This window comes from Anopheles stephensi, chromosome X (assembly GCF_013141755.1).
Source record: "Anopheles stephensi strain Indian chromosome X, UCI_ANSTEP_V1.0, whole genome shotgun sequence".
Classification (NCBI taxonomy): Eukaryota; Metazoa; Arthropoda; class Insecta; order Diptera; family Culicidae; genus Anopheles; species Anopheles stephensi.
This window is the reverse complement of record NC_050201.1, coordinates 15,616,821-15,644,190: the sequence shown is the minus strand read 5'-3', so window position 1 is coordinate 15,644,190 and position 27,370 is coordinate 15,616,821. Positions and strand designations below refer to the sequence as shown.

General features: G+C 46.9%; 2 protein-coding genes across 12 annotated transcripts in view; one reads left to right on the top strand and one right to left on the bottom strand.

Annotated features, from left to right (window-relative positions):
- LOC118510787 (E3 ubiquitin-protein ligase Ubr3) overlaps positions 1–27,370 on the top strand; it is a 42,489-nt gene that overhangs the window by 3,708 nt on the left and 11,411 nt on the right. For all 3 annotated transcript variants that reach the window (XM_036053094.1, XM_036053100.1, XM_036053109.1), the window contains exons 2-5: positions 7,024–8,753; positions 17,690–18,841; positions 18,923–19,158; positions 19,245–19,400. In XM_036053094.1, the coding sequence (XP_035908987.1) occupies positions 8,441–8,753; positions 17,690–18,841; positions 18,923–19,158; positions 19,245–19,400 (1,857 nt within the window). In that variant the 5' untranslated portion in view covers positions 7,024–8,440. The remainder of the gene's footprint in view (positions 1–7,023; positions 8,754–17,689; positions 18,842–18,922; positions 19,159–19,244; positions 19,401–27,370) is intronic.
- LOC118510803 lies at positions 19,467–27,207 on the bottom strand. Of its 9 annotated transcripts, none has more exons than XM_036053122.1 (6): positions 26,348–27,207; positions 25,944–26,261; positions 21,389–21,530; positions 20,614–21,199; positions 20,172–20,537; positions 19,467–20,114 (listed from the first exon to the last, which is right to left on the bottom strand). In XM_036053122.1, exons 1-6 carry the CDS (start codon positions 26,666–26,668, stop codon positions 19,778–19,780), a joined length of 2,070 nt encoding a protein of 689 aa, XP_035909015.1. In that variant the 5' UTR covers positions 26,669–27,207; the 3' UTR covers positions 19,467–19,777. The 9 variants fall into 9 exon arrangements, with proteins under 9 accessions (XP_035909015.1, XP_035909037.1, XP_035909048.1 ...); XM_036053144.1 differs by lacking the exon at positions 25,944–26,261 and adding an exon at positions 21,647–22,346 and having other exon boundaries at positions 27,025–27,157; XM_036053155.1 differs by lacking the exons at positions 25,944–26,261; positions 26,348–27,207 and adding exons at positions 21,647–22,346; positions 25,125–25,140.

Sequence of the window (27,370 nt, the reverse complement as noted above, 5' to 3'; positions counted from 1 at the left end):
GCTGCTTACCTGATGATCGGAGGATTGGTACTATTGGCCGCCTTGCCTTGGGAATTGCAAAACCTGTTGCGAAGGTACCAACATCAAATGGGATATCATTGGGTAAATGGGGAAAAAAAATTCAAGAACTTTTTTGTGGCTTCTACTGCATGATCCGAGCAGTGAATATTCCTGGAGCTGTGCTTTTGTTCCAGTTGGTTGCGTTGACGGACTCTCATCATCATCAAACAGCGAATATTCTAAGAATGGGGTTGGTTGTGGTGGCAGTCTTTACACGAAAGGAACGAATATCGAATCCCGTCAGGACCGTCACTGAAAAAAAAAAAAACTAATCAAAGGAAGCCATTAATGGCAGGCCAAAAGTTGTAGAGAAGCAGAAGAATTTATACTTCTCAATATCAGCTACACCGCTACTACCGTAGCTCAGCTACGGGTAAAATCAAGTCATGGAAGCTAGAAATGGCCACTCACTACGCGAGATTGTGGAGTTCAAACAATTCTTTTGATTGACTTGCAGTGACATCCGTATCATATGAGCTGAGGATTTGATGGACTATCCGGGATCTACGTACGGGTACCTACCAGAGTCTTTGAGGCCAAGGATAAAAAGACTTTGCTGCTACTGCTGGTGGATACACATGATTGGTCTAAATGGGTGTGATGTTGACCAGGAGAACATGTTGGAATTGATTTTTCCAACTAAAAAAAGTTCTCTCGGCGCCATTACGTCTCACTTGCCAAACGGGGGACACAGTTTTTGGCCTAACACCTATGCTGCATGTGTGTGTCGAGTTGGGTGGCGTCGAGGAATGGAAGGGCAGAGTTTTTCGAGTTCGATTTTGCTGAACTTTGAGCTAACGTTGGCAAAATTGACAGCTCACGTTACTTCACTCGGTGTTCTGCCGTAACTGTGTAGCTACTATTGGTGTTGCACGTTCTTTTGTCCAGCTCGGGACTCTCGCAGTCGCGCGGGCACGTTGATAGACATTTGCTAGCGCAACGTGTTTGCCCTGGCGTTCTTGACAGCTAACCACGCATATATACGTATCTGTGTACGTAAGCATTCGGAACAGCCGCGGCGGCATGATGGGTGGAAGGCTCTTCCAACAGCTCATGCCCAAAACCGACCGGCTAGTTCCTTCATCTCTCTCCCTCTCTCTTTCTATCTCCATCCCTCACTCGCGCTGTCTCTCTTTCGTTCTCAAGAATGAGCTTCTTGTCTTCGTCTCACCATCGCTCGATGAAGATCGGATCGAGTTATTCTGCGTGTTGCGTGTGAGTGTGTCTGTGTACTTGGCTAGCGCAACCCCCGGTGAAGATGATCCTCAAACTGACCGCAGCACATTTCGCACAGTGCAACCACCTCTCGGGCGCGCACAAACAACCAGGGCTGATCCGATTCCGATTCGGGCCGATTGCGTTTCCCCCCTATCCAGACACACCCGCCTGTCCCGCCGTTCAATCCCCTTCTATACCGCCGCGAGTTCTAGCGTAGGGGGGTGGGCACTAAGTTCTTCGCTACTCTGGCTGCGGTTCGCCAACCTCGAGCGCCCAACCGAACAGAAACCTATGTCTACTGTCGCTATGTGTGTTTGTGTGTGTGTGCTACGGTCTTGAGGCTGTGTGTGCTCTGTTCTTACCATTTGTTTCTGCATGCGAGTAATACCGCCACTACCAACGTACACCTCAACGAGGGCGGCTTCCTCCACTTCTAAAACACCTTTCGGTACGGCACGAATTAGCGGCGAATACAAATGTGTGTATGTGTGCGTGTGTATCCTGTGTGCGGTGCGCGGTGTTAGGTTAAAAATATATATATTCTGATCGTGTTCGACTTCAAGCGACCCACTATTTGATACAGGCATATACGGCTCTCACTTGATCTTACTGCTTGATCAAACTCGATCGCGACACGATCGTGCTTGGTTTGTGTCATCAGCGCCACCTTGGCGTGAAACAATAGATAGAACGATTCAAACACACGAGAGACTAAACCGAAGTGGTTGTCAACTGTTGAAAGGTTCGGTTTCTGATTGGTAGGGATTTATAAGATTGTTTTCAATATTAATTGTGGTAATTTTCCTTACCAAGGATTATCGATCTCAAGCTATGGGCAAAATGAAGTTATTGGAGCTAGAAAAGGCAGTCCGAAACCTCGCGAGGGGTGGCAGAAGGCTCAAGAAGAACTTGAGCCCTTTTGTGTAGTAGTGACCGACCTTACCGAGTAATCGATAAATGCTTGATGAATGCGATAAACTTCAATTAGTATCGTCATCAAACAGTATCGTTAGTATTGATGTTATCTTGGACATCGGAGTATCAATGTGTGTCTTTAATGCCTCTTGGGCAGGGGTCGGCAAAGCCAGGTTCGGCCGCTGATTTTATCTGGTCCGCGAAAAAATGTTGGAAGTGAGGCCACAAAGTGCACTAATTTCCTGTGGTGGATTTGACTGGCACTACAACCTCGAGGCCGACCTGCCATTTCTGGCTTTCTGTGACTTGATTTTACCCGTAGCAAAGTAGTCAGCTCTGCGTACGGGGACGCGGTCTGCATTGGGATTTGAACTCTGGTCCTGCCGTGTGAAGATCGGCGCCGCTGTCGCTTCGGCCAACGGGCCACCCTCAAATTTAGGGACTTCGTATTATAGATCTCGCAACAGAGGATTCGTATCAGGGGGACCTTTTATGGTCTCTGTCACCTTACGTCATTTATAGTTGTTGTTCTAGTTGGAGCGAGAAGCAACAGTTCCGTCAGGAAGTTTGCTGTCATAATTTCTGAAGTAGCTATACTGGTTTAGCCGCAGAAAACTTCATACCACAATTACTACTCAAAGCAACACCATCTTTGAAGCGATAAATCGCAATTTCCGCCCATCGTCAAGGAGTGTGTGGTTCGCAGATTTAGTTTGCTGTATGGCTTTTATCGAGAAAAGTATTGTTGATCCCTGCTCTAGGGCTATCGTCATCTTTAGCTGTTCAGCTAGATACATAAGACCCCGCTATCGATAATCACATTTATTTGTGATACCGATCGCACAACATCGACGTATCCTCGTTTATCCCTGTCTTTTATTTTCTTCTTTTAGTGTTTGTGTTTGTATAAATGTATTTTTTAAATAAAAAATGTTGCAATTTTTGTCTATAATGTGTGTGTGTGTTTTTTTTTAATTTGCGATAACTACCAGAGTCAGACAGATGACGCGTCGCAAACGCCTCCAAAAGACTACTATTTGCAAAAGACCATCACACTGACGTCATCATTCAAGGGTTGTTCGCGGTTGTGTTGGTTGTCGCTTCGATAGGCCTGTTGTGTTTTCGTCCATATATCATACGCTTCAAACGTCTTCTCTATCGTGTGTAGTAAAACCGTTGCCGAGTGTTAACCAACACTTGAGAAAACCGGGCGTGTGCAATGTGTTGTTCTAACACCTTACCTGTGTTAAGATACATTATCTCGTTGGTACCGTAACCCCGAGAACGTCTTGGGTTGATATCAAACATACCCAAACACTCATATATACAACCGGGGACGCGATTCCTGATAATTGGCTTTGTCAAAGACGCCATTGGTATGTATCGATATCGGAGCAAGATAGCAACATGAGGATGCATGAAAAAAAAAATCGAATTATTCTAGCAGACTACTGCAGACGCAGAAAGCGTACAAGTCTGATGTTGTATCATCAGACAAGTAGCTATCTAGACTACTGGCTTGGCGTTTTACAAAAATTCTATTATTCTTCTTGGTATAACGACCTAGGAGCTCTGCTTCTTCTTCGTTGGCTGTTTATGCTCAAGAGATCTTGGCCTGTCGGCCTTGACTTGATTACATTACTGGAACTGGATTGGACAGTCAGGACTGCGAAAGACTTACTAGGTCATACCAGTCATAAAATGGCTTATGAACCTCATTAGCGGTTCATCGTCGCCGGAACTCTAAAATTCATACCAAATAGTTTCCCCTTTCTAGAGGATAGCTAGCGATGTTGGTGAACCACGTGTTTAATTGTCTTGTCTCAATTTTCTACAATTGTACTTGGCAGTTTACTACTACTGGCATGCTGGAAAATCTACTGGAATTTCCGTAGTCGTAGTATTAATAATTATTTTTGTGAAAAGAATTCGAAAGTACACAAGGGCTGCTCTAAATTATCAAGGCTCCCAGGACTCTTTACAGCCTCTCTGTCGTTATGAACGGAGGGAGTTCCTTGAATGTTCGAGTCCTTAGTTTGCTTGCACTATAATCCACCATTGATTTCGATTCAAAATCCAGTTCTGTGAGACCAGCTTTCGATCCAGAAAGTCCATATAGATAAAACCTGCACATCTAATGGAGGTATGGTGCGTCTATAGGAGAGGAGCTATTTTAATATATGGATTATTCAGTTGAATTTCATCGATACTGTTCAACGGCGAGGAAACATCATATCAAATGAACCTGTTCGCCAGGTTGTAGTACCAAGAACTAGAATAAATGTTGTTCAACAAACTTTTGGTGTCGTTTGCTGTTCTCTTCATCATTAGTGTAGTAGTTTTCACCTACAAAGAGTGAGCGAGAGAGAGAGAGAGAGAGAGAGAGAGCGTGATGTATTCGAAGTAAAGCACTCCTGGTGTTATTGTGGGTATCGCCCAGGTGTAAGCCATATTGGCAATAGTTTTAATTGGCCGGTTCCAGAGCCTCTCGGCTTTTGGATTGACTTTCCTGGATGGGCAGTGCTGTATAATTGAATGGAAAAATGTTGTCCCATTTCCCACATAAGTGTTTGTGTGTGTGTGTGTGTGTGTGTGTGTGTGGGAGTCGGTGATCGGTGAATCTAACAGGCAAAACTGAAACTCGGCTCTGTCGATACCGGTTCTCCAAGGCAACCCCGCCAACGAATACTTCCTCATGCGTTCCCCACCAGCTTAACCCGGGGTTCCGGGAACATCCCAGGCTTCTGTACAAGCACGGTAGTAGAAGGGAATTAATTAAAAGTTTTCTGGAAGGAAAATCTGGACGTTGGACAAGCGTTTGCAGAATTTAGTCACTGGAAAAGGCATTTATTGCTTTTCGGATGCATTTTTTCCCCCGTAGACGAGCAAAGTGCAGAAAGTAGTTTTCCCTCCCCCTCCTCCTTTCTCCTCCTGGGAACGTTGCGCCGTTGCCTGGCTGTTTTGCTGCTGTCCTATCGGTTTGTGTATGGAAAAATTTTCTCCAACCGGAAAAATATGCTCATTAGAGACAAAACTTATCTTATCGGATAGATAAGCGCAGCTGCTGAATCAGCTTAGATCTAGAGCGAGGGAGAGAGAGCGAGGTGTTTTGCTATGGTTTTCCAATTTTTCGGGTGATGAGGTGTTAAAAGCTCGATAACGTTTTGCATGGATAGATGCGTCCAATTAGCAAAAGTTATTTGCTCAGGAAGAGAAAGAAAACTCTGTTGCTGCTGCTGGTGCTGCTACTGCAAGTCAATAAAATCCGGTTCGAATAATGCAATCAACTGAGTCGCGCGGAGTACCTGCAAAGGAATACATTCGGGAAAATTGAAAGCACGCAACTTGAAATATCCCGTTGCCATCCAGAAAAATCGGTTCCATAAGTGCATCCAATGGTCCAACGGCGAGGGAGCGACATCCATCGCAACGCGCTACTTCGCATTAATCAATTAGAGAAAAAAAGCAACACTGCATCAGTAGCAGTGAGATGTCCGGGAATGGATGGGGATACATCACCCTGGGTATTGGTTTCAATGGTCCCGCGGGCATTGTCAATGTCCATTAGCTTGAAGTTTGTTTGATGTGCTTCGGCGTGTTTCGAAGGCCATGAATAAAAAATAAAAAACGGACAAAGAGCGAAACCAAATTGGCGCATCACTATTGCAACAAAATGGCGAGCATAAAAAATAAAACAAACCCAAGAAAAACCTGGCAGCCATTTCACGGTAACCAATTACAAGCGCCGGGTGATGATGCGGACGGTGACCAAATTCGGAGAGAACCCAGGGTGGACCCAGGATTATAGAGCTCATGGTCGTGTTTCGGCCTGCCAGTGAAAAATACATTGCGCTTTGTTAGAGAAAATTTTTGCATCCATTTTGCTGTGCACGTCAGTTGCATCCGGAACCATGAAACAAAGGGGAGAGCCTTCGGCGAACTCGGTAGTACAGAGACGCATCCCGATCCAATCAAAACTGGGGTTTATGTTGCGTGCCGAGTAGCAACAGGTATATCCAGAGATATCCCCATCCCGAACAACCAGCTCTCGGGCTTTCTGGGAATATGGTGCATTGGCTGCACCTGATTGATACTGGATGCTTTTGGTCATCTCGGGATATGGCGTAGAACTTAAGAGGTGCGGGTCGGAGGGAAGAGGGGGGGGGGGGGGGGGGGGTCGTCAGGAATATTCTCTGCTCTTGAGAGGTTTTGGAGTTGCATTAATAGAGCGCTGGGCCGATGCTTTGATTCGAAGCATCCAAACAACTGGTCGCGGTATAAGCTCCTGGAACGAGGAGGAGGAGAAGGACTTTACGACTACCTTGACGGATGAGTGCAAAAGTCGAACAATAACAATCGTTAGCCCCGGGAACGGTAATAATGGAGATGTTTTGATCAATTTTCAATAATAGAGATACTATACTAGTGCGCGCCCAGCATGTACCGCCTCCTCTGCTGCTGGGTGCATCCGAACAGTGTAGCCTGGGGCAACAACAAAATAGAGACCAAAGTTACTGCGCCAAAGTATGCAATTTATTTGTGTTCAATATTTTCCCCACAAACCAAGAGAGCGTCATATTTGTTCCGAGAACAACATCCGTGAGCATATCCAATATACCGCAAACTGCAAACTGTAAAATTCTGCACATGTCCATAAATATGTGTATATATGTATATATATATATCTCTCTCGCGCCCTCGAAATTCTGTGGTGTATTGTTCATTATTTTAAAATTTTCCTGGAAATGTCTGTGGTCTCAAAATAGCTACGGTGTAATATGTATGTATCCCAATACTTAAAAAAAAACTCTTTCCGATTTCTCATTTTAGTGAACCCTTCGAGTAAGATCTGCTGCACATGACGGTGATTCGCAACTAAAAAGTGGAACAGAAATTTGAATCCACGTCTCTTGACTCTCGGGACTACTGGAAGAGGGGGTACGGACGTCCACGAAGTGCGTGAAGCTTAAAACGTGACCAAAAATAGTGGTAGCAACCTTCTGGGTCCAGACTTTTTCCGGGATCATCACCGTCTCCGTCCCGTGGATAATATGTGTTGCTGCGTCCCGGGAATGGAAAGCCGGAAATTCTGGATGCGAAATACTAGCCACGGGTAGCCTTATTTTCAAACGAGGGATAACGCTACGAAGCAAGGCACTACACCTGTTGCACCGAGTATATATATAGTGTGTGGTCTGTTGCTAGTGCCGACTGTTATTAGGAGGGAGAAGGCCACTGGGTCTCCGGTGTCGTGGTGCGTGTTAGATGGGCTTGCGCAAGCGCGAACCCGAGGGATGCTGCTAGGGTGCGGGCGTGTTGAATGCAACAAACAACAACAACAAAAGATCCGTACGTCCATTGTTCCGGGGTGTGTGCGCTATAAAAAGGATGTGCGACCGGCGAGATTCTGTCCAGTGAATGTCGAACCACCGGACGGGAGAGTCAGCTGTACCTTGGAGCTGTTGCTGCTTGCAATCCCCCGCCCAGTGAGTGAGTCCTAGAATATTCCATTAATTTGTTTTTTTGGGAAATCCAATTCAAAAGTGTACAAAAGTGGTGGTGTTCGTTAGATAGAATCTAATCCTTGTCCCGCCGCGTCTTTGGAATCAGTGTTTGAAGTTGTGCATTGAAGAACACTTTTGGTGGCCGTTGTTTGAAGGAGTAGTAGTAGCACCTCTACAATCAAACCGATCGCGATTCGGTATAGTTTTGAGTACACGCGCAAACAAAAAAATCCTCTCAATCAACCAAAATTCCGAAAAGAAAAAAATAATCCGCCACTTAACGTTTAACGTGAAACGCGTGTTATAAATCCCGGTGTGCATGCATTGTGACATCTATCAACCTAATCAAACAAAACAAAACGAAAACAAACTGTATTGTGTGGACACAACTGTATGTAACTGAAACGATGGTTATAGTCGCCGGCCAGCGTCGATTGCTCGGTTGTGGCATGGGAGAAAAATGAACGCCATCGCTGACTGCTGCAGCAAGGACCAGATGTCTGCTAGTGGTAGTGCCGCCACCATCCACAGCGATCACCACGATCAACCGACAGGCAGCGAGTGCTTCCCGAGAATAGGCCGCGTTCGCGAGCAGCTAGATCGTGGCCGAGCCAATGACTGGATGAGGTTCTAATCTCCTCAGGACCACAGAGTAGAAATACAACAAACGTGTAAGCTTTTAAGGAGAGAAATTAGGAGACAAAAATAGAAGAAAAAAAACCCGAGAAGAAACAAAACACACGATGGCTGACGGAAGAAAAAGCAGCGCTGCCGAGGATGGCACCACCAGTAGTAGTGGTGGCGGCGGTACTACAGATGGGTCCTCACCGACAGCCCGCAAACCGCTGTCGGTCGCACGGCTGAAGGAAAAGGGCAAGAAGCTCGCGTCGGCCCACATTCACCGGGAGCTGGCCGTGAACGGTACGTCGGACAGTTTGAACCGGCTGCTGGATGATCTGCTGTCGCCGGAAACGCCGATATCGAATAGCGATAATATTGAGTGGTGCCGATGGCTCGTTGCCGGCGGCAGAACACCTGCAGAGTTCGCATCAATCGGTAAGTGTTTAAGCTTCTTAGAGTAAAGATGGTTAGTGAAGCAGTGTGTAAAGTTCGTGGAGATCCTCAACGATTTTTGAAGTTGCAATCATTTCGAAGATTTCGAATTTTGCTATTAATCCTTACATATCCCAGCAAGTTGTAGTGAAATCTCCGAAGGGATTTTTGTACAAAACCTCCTATATTCTAGCTAGTTTCTTGGTAAAATTCGAATACTTCTAGAGATGAAGTGCAATCTCCTGATGAATGTCTAGACGAATCGTCATTAATCCAACAAGAAGTTTTACCGTTAGAACTCCAATAGTTTTAAAGCTGAAGTGCATTCTCCTAAAAGGTGTTCAGCTGAATCCTCATTAACCTCAGCAAGTGGTTTTGTCAAAATAGAAAACTTCAAAAAGCAGTTATGATTATCAAAATTTTAAAGTTCTAAAGCTTTGGGTGCAATCTCCTAATGGGTTTTAAAACGAATTCTCATTCATTCCATGATATTCGACAAAAAAAAAAAACAAAATTAAAATGCCAATCTCCTAATGGATTTTTACCCGAGTTCCATATTAATTATAGCATGTTTTGGAGTCAAAATTTGAAAAGTTCTTCAAATTGAAGTTCCATCTCCAGATGGAGTTTTAGGCAAATCCTCATTAATCCTAGGTTGTTTCATTTTCAAAACTCAAATGGTTCCAAAGTTGAAGTGCATTTTTCTAAGCGGTTTTTAGACGAAGCCTCCAGCAATTTTGATGATCAAAACTCAAAATTGTGCAATCTCCTGATGGAGTTATAGGCGAATTCTCATTAACCCTCAACTTCTAAACGATTTTTTGACGAGCAATTTACAATCAAAAAGCAGGGTTGGACCACAAAATCTTGGCGATAAGTTGGTCCTATCTTCGACCAGAAGAGTCATCGGTCGTTGGATATCTAACCTTAAAATGAAGGCCAAATGGTGACTTTCTGGAGATACCTAGTGACACGGTGAGGATTTATCTTGTCCCAATTCCGACAGTTTTTCTCGGTACCTACACCTTTTCACCAAGAAAATGCTGGATTTTAGATTCAGGATTTGGGGTTCTAGTGATCTGTTTCTAACCACACTAAAAGCCTACACAGTGATGTCTCATTAAACTTAATGATTATTTCGGTTCATTTTTTATGGGTAAATTGTGCTCGGGATCATGCTCACTAACCACATTTTGTAGAAAACTGTGTTTATAAACATCTACGCTTGTTGTTAGATGATAATATCGTTGGAAACACTTTAAGACATTTGAGGACGCAATCAACTATCAAAGTTAAATGTCCTTAAATATCTACTTTAAAACCTACTGAACTGTTCCCAAATTCCCGAAATGAGGAATTTTCATGCAAACTTATACCTGAAGGCCAACCACGACTGACGACGACGTATCATTCTTCCTCTCAAGGCTTTCGGGACGGCAGAAGAAGTGTTCGATTCACAGCGCTGGATGTTGGTTGTTTGCAATTTCAATTTTCATTTCCTATTCCTGTGCGGCTGTGTTGCGCTGATCGTTCCGGTGCGGTCCCTGTGGCGCCGATCTATCACGCCTTTTCGCTACTCTCGCTAGTCACCCAACCCCAGATGAGGTTTGCCTCAAAAATTTGCAAGTTAATGTGAGAATGGGCGACGGACGGTAGAGATGCGCGCGACTATGCGTATATACTCTGAAGGTAAAACTTTAATCTGCTGGTGGTGCTTTGTGTCCTTGAGATATTCTTCTCCAGAAAAAAAGGCAAGACATCATCCCGGTTTAGAACTTCTTGCTTGGAGGTCGAGACGAGACATAAATAAACCGTTGTTTACTTTTATTCCGTTCCGGTAGCAATTGCACCAAGAAGAGGATCCGCCGTAACAGCCATTCAATAATCGTTCGCCATTGCATAAGTTTAGCGTGCATGGTACGGGACCGTTGCTAATGGCGGTAATAAAACCAACTCGTAAAACATTTTAACTCTCTACAACTCTGCAGGAAGACTCATTCTCCTCCGGACGTGGTAACTGCAAAAACTGGATGCAAAACACCGCGACCAGTGGCTTTAACTGCGTCCAGAGTCATAAAAATGCAAACCCGTAAAAATCGCTGCAGCTGGAGCTCGGTCCTGAGCACTGTACCAGTTTTCCTGTGCAGTTTTACTGTCTTTAGCCGCACTAGTGACACACACGCATGATGTTTATGTAATGTGTTGGCATACAAATAGGGCCACCAGTTCATACGATGTACCTTTTCCAGGGTGTCTACCAATCATCCGTGCGACCTCCACGAGACACCCGGTTGGCGTCGGCAGTGAAAAATGGCGCGAAAAGGAATCCTCCCAGCATTTTCAAGACGCAATCACACGGCGGCGGCGAGATCAGGATCTCCGTGGTACTGAGCGAAGCGAATGTGAAGTTGAAGATTATGTGATGAAGGTTCGCCGAAGAAGGAATGAGACACGAGAAGACAGAGGGAGAGAGAGATAGCTCAAACCAGAGAGTAGCAGCATGTGTAAAAAAAGAGAGCCCCTTTTTTATGATATTCAATTGCATCATCATCATCATAAGCGCAGATAGGAAGATGGTGCTATGTGAGGCTTCCGAGTCGTGATCGTGATATCATGTTCTACCACCGATCGAACTTACCATGAAGACGAACGAAAGACACACACACAAACACACACACACACACCAGCACGGTAAACGGTGGAGAAGGGTTATTGAGAGAACGCAAAATCTGAGAAGCACTGATCTGAGTGTCACAAGATGTTGTAAGGGTTAGCAGCGCTCGCTTCGCTTACGTCTGCCTATGTCCATCGCCAAAATATGTTGTACGTTTCAGGTGTTCAAGGCCATCGCGTATGGAAACTTGCGACGAGAGCAACGAGTTGTTCTGTTTACCTTAACATTCAACACCCCGCTTCAACACGTGTTTTTCTTTCCACCCTTTTGCATGGGTTTTCTGTCCGTTGCAGCATCCGTCCATCTGTGTCCGGTCCGTGGCTGTGTCAAATTCATCTGGGTTCCGCTCGTTGCTATAATCAATTCGTTCTACGCGGTTTAAAACTTTGTACATGGCTTTTTATTTGATGCCATTTGCTGCGAACTGTTCTGGACTTTTGAGGATTTTTCTCTTGATTTTCTAGCATTCCTAAGGGACACAAAACAGCCAAAAGCTTATCGTCTCTAACTAATGAGGTGCGTTACATGCATCCTTAATGATGTTATGGCTAGACGTAAGCGTGACCAACTCGTGGCCCTCGCCAGTGCTTCAATATCGCCGTAAAGATTGAATTCGCTGGATCAACTCTGTGTGTTAGCTTGTTAGCATGTTTTACGTTCGTAGGCAGTCAAAACATTCCATGCGGGACTGCTACTTCAAGTCTAAATGTTTCCATTCGACAAGACGTACAGAGATCGAAAATGGTTGTTAGACAAGAATATTTTTCTTGAGAAATTAAAATCTTCTAAGAATCTGGTGCCTTAAGTTCGAACATATAGATTTTGAGATCGAAATTAATACACTTTTAAGAGATCCATGTGGAACCCCATCCAAACAGGGAGATTACTCATGGAAGCGAGTAATGGTAGACCCAGACCTCTCGAGGATATAGAGTCGAAGAAGAAGAGATCCATACTATCCTTTTGCATACCTCGGAACCTCGGTGGGAAGGTCCCAATATAATGTAGGTCACGCGAGACTTAATGAGTAGCTGTCCAGAGTTGTCCAGAGATTGGAATGCACCATGCCCCTGTTTTTCGGTTTTTGGACAGCAGTATTAGATTACGGACCAATTTCAGCAAGAAGAGCTACTTATCTTCTTTTCAATTTCGAACTACTGTGTGATGGATTAGAGCATATCTTGAAGGACTCGAACTTGAGTCCTTGGAAATAAGAATGGCATGGAGGTAATAGACCGTGGACATAACTTCGATTCCCTGTGTTCATAAGCATACTATTACGAAGATCTTACACATTGATCTTTAGATATCAGTTTGAAGATTTCGGTCTGGTGGCCGCGCCGGTTTTTCATACAGCAGGACCGGGTATGTAATCCCTTCCTGAATCATCTCTCCATAAGAATGTTCTCGGGTATTTGTGGTATTAATAGAATAAATTAATTAATGCGATTAAGAAGAAGGTTTTGGAGAAGGTGTAAGTGTATGGAAAGTCCTATTGATTGAGTTGATTCCAAGTGGTCAGAATTGCCAAAAACCACGAGTTGGATCTGTTTTGAGCTACGTCCAGTTTTTTGGACGACCGGACGACAACTGGAAGGAACAAGACACGCCGGTTGTATAGGTAGTTGTCATGCCTGTCCGGACATCTCAGACTGTCTCTGAGGACTCTGCCTGGAATCCGGCTTAAGAGGATCCAAAATTTGGTTGACTCTAATCTGTCGGGGCACGTTCAAGAAAATAGGGTTTGAGGCGTTACATCAACATCAGTAACCGAGCGAGTTGATGCATACGCTTTCTACCGGTGTGAGCTCCAATTACAGCATTATCGAGCATAAACAATACCGGGAACAGATGATCCTCTCGACTTTTGCGCTCGCAACATTCCTCCAACACGTAGGTGGTGGTGTAATCGTAGTCGCGCGACTAGTCAGCAACACTCCGAATGAGATTGCAGGTGCTAAGTGAGAAGAGTTCGTCGCCTTCCAGAGTTCGTTCACTGTCATTGTCAAGGTCGTCGATCGGATGAAAGTGACGTCGTCAGCAGAGAGAGAGAGCGTCTTCTCGCCATCATCATCCTCCAGACCACCACGTTTTTTTCTGCTGTTTCGCGCTCTGTCTCTCACCACTGCCCGACCGGAAAACTTCCATTGAACCATGCATATCCCATTCCACGTTTCGGTGGAACTGGGAGCCACACCAGCAAAGCGGTGCGTAGTTCCCCCCCCCTCTCCCCCCCCCTCCATTTTAAGACTTCTCTTTGGGGATCGTTGAACTTTTGCGTGTGGCGTTTGTGATGTGGGAACACGCTTGGGAGCAGCTCATATAGTTGGGAGAATCATACTTGAATAAATCTTATTACTATCCGTCGAAAAAATTATGCGGATCCGTCTGCTGTCTCTCTATCTTGCAGCAAACATAACTTCAGATACATATACTACTTTGTTTGATCCGTTTTGTGTGAGTCGAAGAATCGCCATCGAGCTGCACTTTGAAATAATTCACTGATAGATTCTTTTGAGTTTTCGGCACTATGTGCGAAGAGCAATATTGACTAAAAATTATGTCCAGTTGAAAATGACAATTTTATCAATGAAACTAAGCAAACACTTTCACAGCCTACAAATCAATAGAAAACGGCATGAATTGAACTAACCGGAACAACACACGAAAAAAAAACACGCACTCGAGCGAGAGGCGTCAATGAACCCTAAAAATAATACACACACTACAGCAACCGTGTGTGTGTGTCCATGTGTTTCTTCGCACCGTATACCGCCGTACAGCGTGGAATGCGATGTCGGTAGATGTCCATGTGTTGGTGCATCCGTACGCGTTGCGTGAAGAAAGAGGCGCCAAAGAGGACTATGTAGAGAAACGTCGCGCCGGGAACCTGTGCGCGCTTCGTTGAGTTGAGTGCACACCACCGGACCATAAGATGCGGATATAATACACGTGTGTGTACGAGGCACAGTTGAGAGCGAGCTCTGTGGCTCTTGTAGAGGCAGAATATGTTGGTGGGAGAGCAAATGGGAACATCGTGGGCTCTGGGTAGATCTCCAGAAAGGCTCTTATACACACCATCCAATCCATGTCAATGAACCACCGTGAGAGGGAGTGATCTCCCATACCGGCGGCGGCGCAACGACAAGGCGCAGAAGCAGCAGGGGAGGTGTAGTAGAAGTATCCGATCATGTGGTTAGGCAAACATGAGGTGTACGCAAGAGATCTCCCCCCCCCCCCCCCCCTTCCGTTTTGTAGAATAGGTGTTTGCGAGATCTTGCCCAACTCCAACAGTCGGATTGGAAGAAAGAGATGCGGATAGGTAATGTATGTTCTGAACCGTGTGTACCGAACGGTAGTTATTGAGGTAGTAGAATGTCTGAAGGATTTGCATGACTCCAGAGGCATTTTGCATGACTCCAGAGCATGGTACTGTGGTACAAAACACGAAAGGCAATTGATCAGCAGTAGTTGAATCCGTCCACCGCCCCCCCCCCCCCCCACTGCAAACACATGATTCGCGCGAGCAATGGTGTTTGAATAGGCCCAGAAAAGTCCATGAATGATCGAGAATGCATTCTTTGCTACGTTGTTCAATCTCAAGGGAATGTCCTATTTGCGAATTTGATGCCGCGGGTGTGTATTTGCATCTTGCCGCGAGATATCTAGTGTGTAATCCAGTGTTGTTTCACATTTCACCATCTCACCGTCAGGTGATGTGAGTAAGGTTAAAGCGAAGACATATTTGATAGATGAGACGAGGTATCCAATAATGGTCGCTCCAATGTCAACGAGTTTGCCCATTACGAATTGTTTACATTTATCTGGAAAGTAGCCTTGGGTTTTGCTAGATGAATGTGTGTGGTGATTAATACCTCCCACATACACACATATCTCAATCTAAATATTTCTGGAATGTGCGGTTTTGGGTTTGCGGGTGGTCTGGTGACCAAGGCGGAAGAGGTGCTGGCCTTCACCGGATATCTCCGTCCGCAGGACTAACTGTCCAGCACCGGGTAAACTAAGTCAAGGCAAAAGGTAATGGCAGACTTTACAGTTCATGAAATTCTAGAGGTTACAATGAAGTGTATTTTTTTATTCATCTTCGAACATGTCCGCTCGTCTCCGTATTGTCAATTTTTGTTTTGAAAGGTTCGCTTTTAATATTCAAATTTTGTTAAAGAAAATGAGAGATCATAATTTTGTCCACCCAATCCTCCATAGTGATTGACGCTGGTGTGCGTGTGCTCCGTTTCTTTAATTGCTTTTGAGTTACAGAGCGTTGAATGGGCGAATGAATACGTTACGGATGAATCGTAGTAACGATTGCGAATGAACCAGCTGCACACTCACACACACGCACGAGTTGCCATGGTGAACGGCTGTTGTTTGACAGCTCATTCACCGTCCGAACGTTATGAATTACTTCTTAGCCTTTTGTTGTTGTAGTTTTGTTGTTTTTGCTGTGGCTACGGGTTGTGTGGTTTTCGTGGCATATTTTTGAGCAACAAAGGTGCTCATCCCATCGCTCCAAATAGCGGCCTTATTTCAGCTGTCATGTTTGCGTGATCCACTGACACTGACAATCTTGACAAGAAATGACGTAAAGTGTCGATACTTCTGTACTTACCAGCGAGATAATTAATGTATATTATTTTACGTGTGCATAGCTACCAGACAGCGCTCAAATTTATTGCAGAAAATACACACCAAACACAAACAAACGTGTCGATGATCGTTTGCTTCAGGTTTTATGAGGTTCACGCATCAACCCGCTCGATGTTGTCTCGCGTTATTCGAGATGTTGTGGGTGCCTACGGACTGCTACTACAGCTGCTTGGTAACATAGCAAATTTCTATATTTAGCAAGCGCGACAACATCATTAAACTCTTTAGGGCCGTGCCTTACTCAACTGCCGGCCAGCAGCAGTGGTGGTGATGGTGTGGCCGATGGTGGTTAGTCAACCACAACAATCAACACGGCTTCCGTACGTGGTTTTCTTCGGGGTGGTGGGTTGGCTTATAACCGCAGGATGACCTAATGGAGAGCGAGCGAAAGAATGCTGTGTGTGGTTTAAGATAACAAATTTCGGACGATGACAATTTTGATTTAATATTTGATTTACTATTTATTTGGTCGTCCACAAATAGCGTGGACGATGCTCTCCTGCCAATGTGTAACCTCGATAATCTCCGGCAAACAAATATTGGTCTTATTATCAGTAGCAATTGTAGACCTGCTTTAATTATTTTGAAGAAGAAAAAACAGTGTGAAACCACCATAGTTGAGGTTTGGGGAAAATCCAGTCGGATAATGGATGTTGCCTTTGATCTGTAGTAAGAAGAAATCCTTGGAACGTGCTTTGAGGATCGCAAAACTGCATTGATGGTGTTCTTTTGCTAGGGGCTTATGAAACTTACCGCAAGGGACTGTGACTTATTAACCTCTCCACTGAACTATCGGACGAGAGATGATGACTCAAGCCAAGAGTTCCAAACGACCTTCACATTTTCAAATCAACGCCTTTTTGGATCCATGGACGACAGATACTGTTTCAAGCCGTGAATTTCACATCGTTATATCTGGTGATTAGACGACGACAGACTTCGATTCCAGCCGAGAGTTTCAAAGGGTTCTAGGTCGTCTTCAGAGCTTAAAACTACAACTCTCCCCTGGACTATGCATGACTATCTCGTCTTCAGATTGTCAAACTCAAACTCTCTACTGGCCCTTGGACGACATAAACCAATTGCAAACAAGAGCACCAAGAGGTTCTATATCATGTTCAGATTTTAAAACTTAAACGCATGGATGACCTACGACGATTCCAGCCGAGAGTTCCAAGCGTTCTATCTTGACTTAAGATTTTCAAACTCAAGCTCTCCATTGACCTATGGACGACAAACACCAATTCTAGACGAGAGATCCCAAGATATCTATCTCGTATACAGATATTTAAACTATAACTCTCCCCTGAATCATGGCCGACATACATCAATTCTAGACGAGAAATCGAAAGAGATCTGGCTTGTCTTCAGATCGTCAAACTCAAACTCAACTGTCAAACTCGCTGGAGTCAAGTTCCAAAGCATCGGATTTTCTAATCCTAACATCGCTAGAAACAATAGGAGACGACTTCATTCGTCTCCTAGAATGACTCAAAATTCTCTACAAACTAACCTATATTAGAAACTTTATACTTAACCATTCGCCGTTAACACTCGGTAGACTAATAACGACTCTGTCTTTTGTTTCTCGTTTCAGTCCGAGCGTACGACAACCATGCCAAATGTGGTCTAGTGTGGATCCCGCACGTGGTCGCCTACCGATGCCGGACGTGTGGCATCTCGCCGTGCATGTCGATTTGTCGCGATTGCTTCAAGCGGGGCAACCATCGGAACCACGACTTCAACATGTTTCTATCGCAGGCCGGCGGTGCCTGCGACTGTGGCGATACGTCCGTTATGAAGGCGGAAGGTTTCTGCAGCGATCATGGGCTAAACAACTGCCAGAACAAATCGCCGGTGCCGGATGATTTGATGCTCGTGGCGGAAGCGATGATGCCCCGGCTCATACTGCGCATGTTGCTACACTTTCGCGAGTACAGTGCGACCAATCTCGATTCGGCCGACTGTCGGCGAACGGCGGAATACTGCAACGAGTACTGCGCAATGCTGATGGAGTTTAACAACATGGGCGAGCTGATGCGGCGCGTCATGACACGCACGCTGATCGATCGGGGTGTGTACCGGCGGTTGCAGGAACCACCGTACCCGTCCACCCGGTACGGCATGTATCTGCGCGACAGTTGGCTACAGTACGAGGAAGCGTTGCGTCAGTTTCCGTCGCCGGAACCACCGCTCGACTACGCCCATCTGGCGGCGCTCGGGCGTACGATCGTGCACGAAACACTGCTCGAGGAGTTCATCTTCTGGACGTTCAAGTACGAGTTTCAGCAGCAGATCGTGTGCTTCCTGCTGAACATGCTGCCGGACCAGGACTACAAGGAGCATCTGACGCGCACGTTCGTGATGCACTACTGTCGCATACCGAGCGTGCTGGAGCTGTCCAGCGATCCGGACACGCTCAGCAACCGGGTGGTGCACATGAGCGTGCAGCTCTTCTCCAACGAAAGTCTCGCACTGAAGATGGTGGAGGAGCTGTCGCTGCTGCACGTGATGATCATCAGCTTGCGGCAGATGATGTCCAAGATATTGACGCCGCACACGTTGCACTCGCCGGAACACAACTTCCATTACGTGGTGGACTGTGCCGAGCGCGTTATGAAGGAACACTGCTACTGGCCACTCGTGTCCGATTTCAATAACGTGCTGTCGCACGAATCGGTGGCGCTCGTCTTCCTAAAGGATGACGATCTCATCGACATGTGGTTCCAGTTCCTATCGATGCTGCAAGGTAGGAGGACGGCACAAGCTTTTCGCTACCGATACCGATATCCAGTGTTTCACGCTCTTTCATCTTCCCTTTTATCGCCAGGAATGAATGTAAACATTCGCGAAATCATCAGCCATGTAGAGTACGAGTCGAGTTCCTACTATGCCGCGTTCAGCTGTGAGCTAGAGGCGAGCGCCTACCCGATGTGGTCGATCATCTCCCACCTGCAGGATCCGTCCCATGCACCGCTAGCAAAGAAGATTATGATGTACTGCGTGAACTATCTGCAGGATTGGCTCGATGCAATCAATTTCTACCGGCAGCCAACGTTTGGGAAGGTAAATTTCCTCGCCGTCGTTTAAAGTCTCCCGCATAAAGTTCTATTCTAACGTAATGTCTTTGCTTTGTTTTTAATTTTCCACAGTTTGAAATGGGCCGAGCGTCATTTCACTTTCCGCTACATCGCTATCTAGCGGCGTTCATCTGTCAGGCGGTGAAAACGATGGGGATGTCGTTGAACGATATTCTACCGTCGGCGGACCTGCTGCCGAAGCTAATGATGCATCCACTGCGTGTACAGGTTAGTGTTTTTGATCGATTGTACCCCAAGGAGGGAGAAAAAAAAACGAAACTCCGTCGGTCGCCATTTAAATGTTAGGAATTTAGGATTTATTTTCTCGATTTTCGGTTAAAAGTCACATTTGGTAGGCGAAGCGTAATGGTTTCGCTCGATCTGATAAATGATGATTCCATCTCTCCATATTTATATTTTTTGCTCTCCACCTGCAGAAATTTTTAGCAGAGCAAAACAATCTTGGCTCTCCTATAAGTATCCGATCGTAATATTGCCTTCCCTAGCGAAAGATGGACCCATCGCTTTACTCCTCCCTAAACAGTAGCTCCCCTAGCAGGTAGTTCACGTCCCATCGGAAATGGTTGCTACAGTCGCGTTCTAAACTAATTGATGCTGCGGTTAGACATCCGTCCTACTTCTTCCTTGAGCCATTCCTTGGTAGGAACCTGAATGTGCGGTCCAAAGTCGTATGTGAACACTTTGGGCGCAACGAAACCACCGTACTTCGGGGTACCTTTGTGCATCAGTCCCGCACCGGCCAGTGGTGTTGGGCGGAGCGTGTACACGGGCTGGGCGTCCAAGAACGGGATGGTCGTTTGAGCCGCATCCGCACGTCCACCGGACGGACCGAAGCGTAGATATTGTCCGCTGGTAGAGTCGGGCGTTGATCTGGCGGGCGCTAGCGTTGGTACGTCCATATAGCGTAGTGGAATTTCCGTCCTGTAAGAAAAGGCGTCGGTGAGTCTGCAAAGAAACACTCGTGGTAGCTGCTCTTACCTGTCTGCATCCTCGTTGCCGATCCAGATGCTTTGGTCGATATCGACCAATGTGCCGGACGTGAAGTTCATCTCGGTCATGCGAATTTCCAGGTTCAAATGGGACCCGAGCGTACGGAATCGTACGCCTGTTAACACGTACCCCGGATGCACGTGCACATCATCCAGATCGATAGCACGCCGATCGTACGAGAGTGTGTGATAGTCGCGCCCATCACGTACACCCTTGTCCGTGTGGCTGAACGGTTTCGGTACTACCCATTCGAGTGTGTCGTTAGCGATGTCACCGCCCGGCAGCAGTTGCCCTTGCTGTACAATCAAATGCAACATTTGCTTGCGCTTCACAAACCGTAATCCTGTTACGACCCTTTAGAGAGGAGAAAAAGAGAGGTTGTTAGTTACATCCCCCCACTCAACAGCATTACACATCGTTTGAATCTTACCGATTCTGTTCAATGTCCGAGACGGATTCGCGCAGACTAACGTAACGGTCCGAATGACGACCCGCATCATCGCACAGACAGAAGCAGTAGCTACAGTGCCAGAACAGCCAACGCCACCAGGAATCGACCTTGCTCGTACCACGCGGACAGTGCTGTTTGCGGCCACGGATTTCACCATTCTCGTACTCGATGTACTCGTACCGTCGTTGGCTGCCCGGTGCCGCAGGGCAGATCCACATATCGGAGTCGATGTACTCGCAGTCGTAGATACGACCCGCGCACTTGGGCTGTTTTGAGCAGTACAGCTCCTTGTAGCACTGTTGCTGCTCGTGACCGTACTGATAGTGGTCGCACGTTTCGCGACACGTGTTGTCCGTGTTCATGTCCACCTCGTTCTCGATGTAACCCTGAAGCAGACGGGTAAACTGTACGTAGGTGGTGTTCTCCCGGTGCGTACCCCGTTCCGGGTCACAGCGCCAGTATTCGCCGCTCGTCTGGCGCATAACGCTTTGCATGAGTTGCTGGGTACGGGCCAGCCGGGTATTTAGCTCGTTACTGCGTGCTTGAGATTCTTCAGTGAAGTTACCTGGACCGTCACGATAGAGAGAGAGAGAGAGGGAGAGAAAAGTCATTAGTTTTGCTTTTTCTTTGGCACTGCAAAAGAAAATCCTGGAAAGAGGTCATGTTAGCTGTCCCTACTCCTTCTGGATTTTCTTTTCGACATCCGAGGCGGTCTGTCGTGTTGGAGGATACTGTTAAGATAGCCGTAGTTTACCTTTTCCTTGCACCTTGAGTAACGCATACGAGAACTGCATCATGATGTAGCCCTTCAGCTCGGTCATTGCAATTGATTCGTACAGCATATAGATCATCTGTTGTGGCGATAGTCCAAAGCTGCAGATGACACTGCTCGCCGCCTTTATGGAAAAAAGCATAACAAAATGGAGGAGGAATAGCAAATTAGTCAACCAGGCGTGCAACGCTTTGCAATTAAGAGCTCAATGAGAAATCTAATTCCAAACACTATCAGTACCATGCTGGCTCGGTAGTACAGTGCTTGCCGAACCATAATGTTGTAAATTTCCTCCAGCTGCTGCTGGATCGGTTGCCGCTTGTCGAACAGTATCGTTTCCGCCAGGTCGATTGTCAGCAGACGCAGATCGTCCCCGGCAGTACCTAGTTGTCCGTGCTCGTTGTTCGCATCCGTATCTGCCTGCTCCGCAAACCGGGGTGCTTTTTCGCGCAGAAACGCATACACCACCTCGAACAGCTTGTTGACGGTAAGCAGGTTTTGCTCGAGCAGATGCCATTCGGCTAACCGGCTAAGCAGCCGATAGTCTCCTTCATCACCGGGCGTTAGTTCCGTTTCGGCAAAGCGCAGATAAATGTCGACCAGCTCGCGCATTACTGTGGCCCGCTGATGGGATGCGTCCTGTTCGAGCTGGTTATCGACGGCATCGATCTGGTTGACGATCGTCCAGGCACGACGCTCGAGCTGTAGGTAACGCTCGCGTAACTCATCGATTGGGCTAGCGCCCTGCAGTTTACGCGCCTTGGAGGAGGGCGTTGCGTGTGATGGTGCTGTCTGCTGCAGGCAGATGCACAGCAGTGCAACAATCACCACCGTTAGGGGCACACCCCTCGCCATAATCTCTGCGAAAACGTTGGTTTGGGATAGCTATTCGTCACTAGACTGATGCACTACTACAATTTCATTGGGGCCAGAGACAACACTGCAAAGAGATATGAACGGTTGGATATCCGTGCGAACTGTTGTTGCAACTTCACTATACTGATGGCAGATGTAACGCTAACACCGGACTAGACTCATTGTCAGCTTCACTACCCCAGAACTCCACCTCATCCCTCCCTCCCCCCAATATCTTCTGACTCTCTTTGTTATAGATGTATATCTGATAGACCGCGGTTATTCTGCTCTCGCTCGTGTTTGTGTCATGTCATCATCAGTAGATCGCGCATGTCATGCATTCTCCCGTACATATGCAACTATCCCCCGTGCCAATAGATATGTGTGTGTGTGTGTACCTCTGTCAAGGCTGTATGCTTTGCTATATGTAAGCAAGCTATGTGAAGGGCGCATACTTCGCGGGTTGAGTTGTTATTGCCATCAGCTGAGAGGCAAAAAAAAAACGATGGCAGTGTGTCTCTGTGTGCGACCTTGACGAGCCTGGCACAACAAAAAAGGGCTCACAACTCCGGGATATGGGTATTATTGCCATTGGTCCATAAATGTGTCTGGACATGAACAGCCACAATACGTGAGGGGGAGACCAATGGAGAGATGTACAACACCGTGCGTTTGTAAAGCGACCGAGAAGGAGAGAGAGACTGTCCGAGACAGCCAACCTCCGAGGGTCGTTAAACGACACGACCTGTCACTGGTATCGTAAATGGCCGTTTGCCTTTTAAGTGCCTTGCGCGCCGGAAGAGGTGTCAGGTTGTTGACTTTTAGCCGTAACTGAAAACGATAAGCGAGAGTTATATCCGGATCCCTGCCGTCCCAATGTGATCGACCTGCGCCAAGACGGATGCCACCATCTAGGGTAACGCTTTTTTGTTGTTGGTCGTGACTCATGCCTCTGCTGCTACCGTGTGTATCCAACATTCGGCGTCACAAAATGACGATTCAAGTAGCAAGAGAAGAGACCAAACCTAAAACAAAAAAAAAACAAAGGCGAAACAAACAGCCCACTTATTCAATTCAATCAACCTCCTCCCGGTATGCATGACGGCGTATGACAGCGGCGACTACACTGGTGATGCGACATCAGAGGGTCGACGATTTTGGTTGTTGTTGGTGCTTAACCGATTCCAAACGGTTTGCAGTTGTAAAAGCAGCCTCCCCTAGCGGGGGGATATGGGACAAATATTCAAATCACACAACCGGCTCTTGGTTAGCGGTAAGGTCCACAGTGCGCTGGTGGTGGACAAACCTGTTGGTAGAACAAGAAGTCCCATAATTGCCTCCGGTGGCAATATATTAGCCGCAGTTCTTCGCGGTTGAACTGCGTAGTGACTTGTCCATGACTCTGCCGGTCCTGTAGAGTAGACACCGTTTTGTATGTGTATAGCGTTTTCTCTTTTGTCCGCTCTTTGTTGGTGGTAGCGTTTTGATTGCTGCCGTCATTAGTGTCTTTGGATGGAATGTTGAGCGCTTGATTGGGCGAGAACTATTGACATACAACATCCAACAGCTATAGCTCGCCTCGCACGCCGTGTTCTTCGTATGTGTTGGTTATCATAACTTTGCCAACGCATAAAATAAACAAAATTCTAGATGGGTAGAATTTTGCGCGTGTTCCGATTTACTGCAGCCTGCCATAGCTGTAGACCAGATGGTTTGAAATGGCGGATTTCGCAGGCACATAGCGGCGTGATGAAATACGAAAAATCGATACGAACGGCCGAAAGCGAGAGAGGGGTGTTGGTGAGCCGGAATCGCGACTTGGCCGCATGTGGTTTCCTTTGCGGAATTGGACATACTGTGTTTCTTGTTTGGTTGTGATTTGGTTTTGCTGACAAATGTGAAATCGTAAGAACCAAACATCACGCGCAAATATACACCCGTATGGCGAAGGATTAACAGAACAGGGAGAGACCGATATTTCTATTCCGTTTTAACGGTCGCAAACCAATTGATGGACTGGTAGGCAGCAGCTGCTGTTGCTACGTAACGACATATACCAGACAAAAAAGGCTACCACTATGCCGCTGTGAAGATCAGTTTTCTCAGGGTCCCCTATAGCTCTAGGTTTAGGTGTTGCTTTTTTTTGCCCACACAACTCCCCACGTCTATGAGCCGGAGAAGTGCAACAGTTTGCCGAAAAGGACACCTCCCTCCCAGAAGAACACACACACACATACAAACACTTTTCGAAAATTTGCACCGACCTCGTTCTTATAAGCCGTGTCGATCGAAATACGACGCGCGTGTGTACGCACTCGCGCACTGTCACTCACTGAATAAATGGCGGCGTACTGGCAAAGCCCTCGCGCCCATATTCCCATACATTGGAAACAAACACATGACGCCGCCGCCGCCACCGCCGATGAACGTTTGCCCTGTCCCGTTTTATCGTGACCATTTTGTATTTCTCTCTTTCCGATACGTTACGGCCATTACTGTCCGGGGATGGCGCTGGAGATCGAGCGAGACTAGCTAGCGGTACCTCGCCCGGCAATCGGATCGATCGGACTCGAAGTGAGTGGGTGAGTGAGTGAGTGAGCAAGCGAGCGAGTGTGAGTGATTATGAGCGCGTTCAACACAATCGCACAGTGGTCGCTTGTGTAGGTGGTGCCTGGAGGATATCACTAGCGGCAAAGCTAGATTTTGAATCTCTCAAGAATCTCTCGGCAATTTCGATGAGCCGCTATAGCCAGGACATTTACAACAGCTAACTCTTTGTGTTTGCATGGCTCCTCAATTATTCTAGCGAAAGCGACTTTGAAGTCAATGAATGGCTCGCTAAAGTCTAGCTATACTAACTAACCGAGATACCCAGCTCGTCTAAGCTAGGTATGTTTACTTGGTGCGACCAGTATTTCGCGACGGTGTGTATGTTCTGGGTGTTAGACGTGGATTTGCTATTCACACTATTCACAACTTCTCGTCTAGCAACAAACGCGTGTGAAAGTTCCCAGCCTGTGCACTTCTATAGTACACACAATCGATAAGACATATTCATCTGTGTTGGTGGGACAGAGAGAGAGAGAGAGAGAGAGAGAGAGAGAGAGAGAGAGAGAGAGAGAGAAAGAGAGAGAGAGATAGAGAGAGAGAGAGAAAGAAAGAGCAAGGGACCGAGAGAAAGATGGAAATGTACTAGCATACAAGGCGAGATCACCCTGCAGTGCACCCGGTATTCATGGTGCGTGTTTGATCCAAAGTCCGCACATTTTCTTTGCTTGTCTCACTATTATCTGCTCCATTGCAATGCGGACTACTTCCGCCATCTTTGATTAGTAGAAACACAAACATCATTGGAAGTAATGGACGGGAAACGGGGGGTACACTGTGATCCGGAATTGCAAACAGGAAGGAAGTGAAACAAATCTTGCACCACTGGCGCACGTCATAGTTTGTGCACAGCTAGCGTCCTTGATGTGACCCTCGGAACATTTGCTTTGTGTACTCCAAGAACTATCGTCTTATTGAGCTGCTGATCTAAGCCGCTCCTCTTCACACGCTCCCCACGAGGGTCTCCATAAAACTTCCAACAAACCAAGAACGGATATTGAGAAGAATCCCAGCTTGGTAGCTTCAGCTGAAAAACGTTGCGAGATTCACGTCAACCGTAACACACGCTACCTACCACATTTAGTTGGGCGAAGATGTCGCGCTGTCCGGACGATACCAGCACCACATTGCTGCCCGTCACGATCATCTCGAGCTCGTCCAGCAGCTCGATCACGCTGTTCGTCCTGCTAACGTCGATCGTCGCCTCGGCAAACTGGCTCAGGGTAAGCGTTTCGTAGCCAGCATCCACGTTCAGCAGTGCGTTCATCTTCGTTTCCCGCCGTTCGATCAGCCGCACGATCGCGTACAGCCGCTCGAGCCGGTCAATGAACCGGTTTCGGTTACTGACATCCTCGACCACGTCTTGCATACGTCGCCCGAGGATCTCTGTCATCTGAAGAAACCGTGCAAAACGATGTCTCTCAGTTAGGCATTAGAAGCGACTGGTGGGGAGGGGAGGAAGAAAAACGGGAGACTTACGGTGATATGGCTTGTGCGCAGCTCGTTCGACAGCTCTTTAATCTGTTGCAGGGTGCGCAAATTTTGGTCCAAATTGAATGGGTTTGATTGGTTGGTGCCATACTCTAGGAGACCCACCTCCAGCACGATACGCCACAGTAGTTTGGACGCGATATTCGACGCGATCATGGCCGGATTGATCAAATCGGCCTGTGCGTGGCCCCATGTTCCGGTCCATCCGGCCGGCAGGAACACCAGCACCGTTACCACTGTCACTAGCAGCGTTCGCATCTTTGGCGGACAAAACCTCGCCCGGAGGTCCTTTCGCGTCACACCCGTCATACCGAGCACAACTGAGTGTTGATCGTCGGCGGGGCAGGTTCACTGTTGGAGAGAGCGAGCTGTCGGAATTTCTAACTACCAATTGCCACCAGCAGTAGCTGCAGCATCAATTGGGACAAATTGGTTGATCGGAGCTGGAACACGGAGCTGGTGGCCGTACTTATGCGGGCGGTGCTAATGACGACGGCACAGAACAACAACACACCATCCCTCACACATTACACTAATGGAGTTTTTTGGTTTTCCCCCTATTCCACAACACAACACTGTCAAAATGCCAACAACCCAACAACTGCCGTGCGCATTGTAATGTTGTTTCGAACCAGACGCCGAACTAGGTAGAAACCCTCTCTTACCATGCACCTCTGGAAGTTGTACGCTGGTGCAAAGGGAAAGAATTTTCGATTACGTTCAGACACCCAATCTCTCTCGAGGTTCGAGATCCGGACCAACACCACCCGTCCGGTTTGCAGGGTTGCGAGAGAATGCAGGTCTGCGCGTTCAACGGCCAATATAGAGGAGGCCCTGGTTCGCTTTGCCGCGTAGCGAGTGTGGTTGTGTGTGCGTATTGTACCCGTACCCTTCTACCCCGCTCGAGGTGTATGTAGAGGTATAGAGCATATGAGCAGTGCTGCTGGTTCGTTCACTCCCAGCCACGGATAGAGTTTGCGGAGTTTCTTTTGTGAGCGTCATCTGAGCATG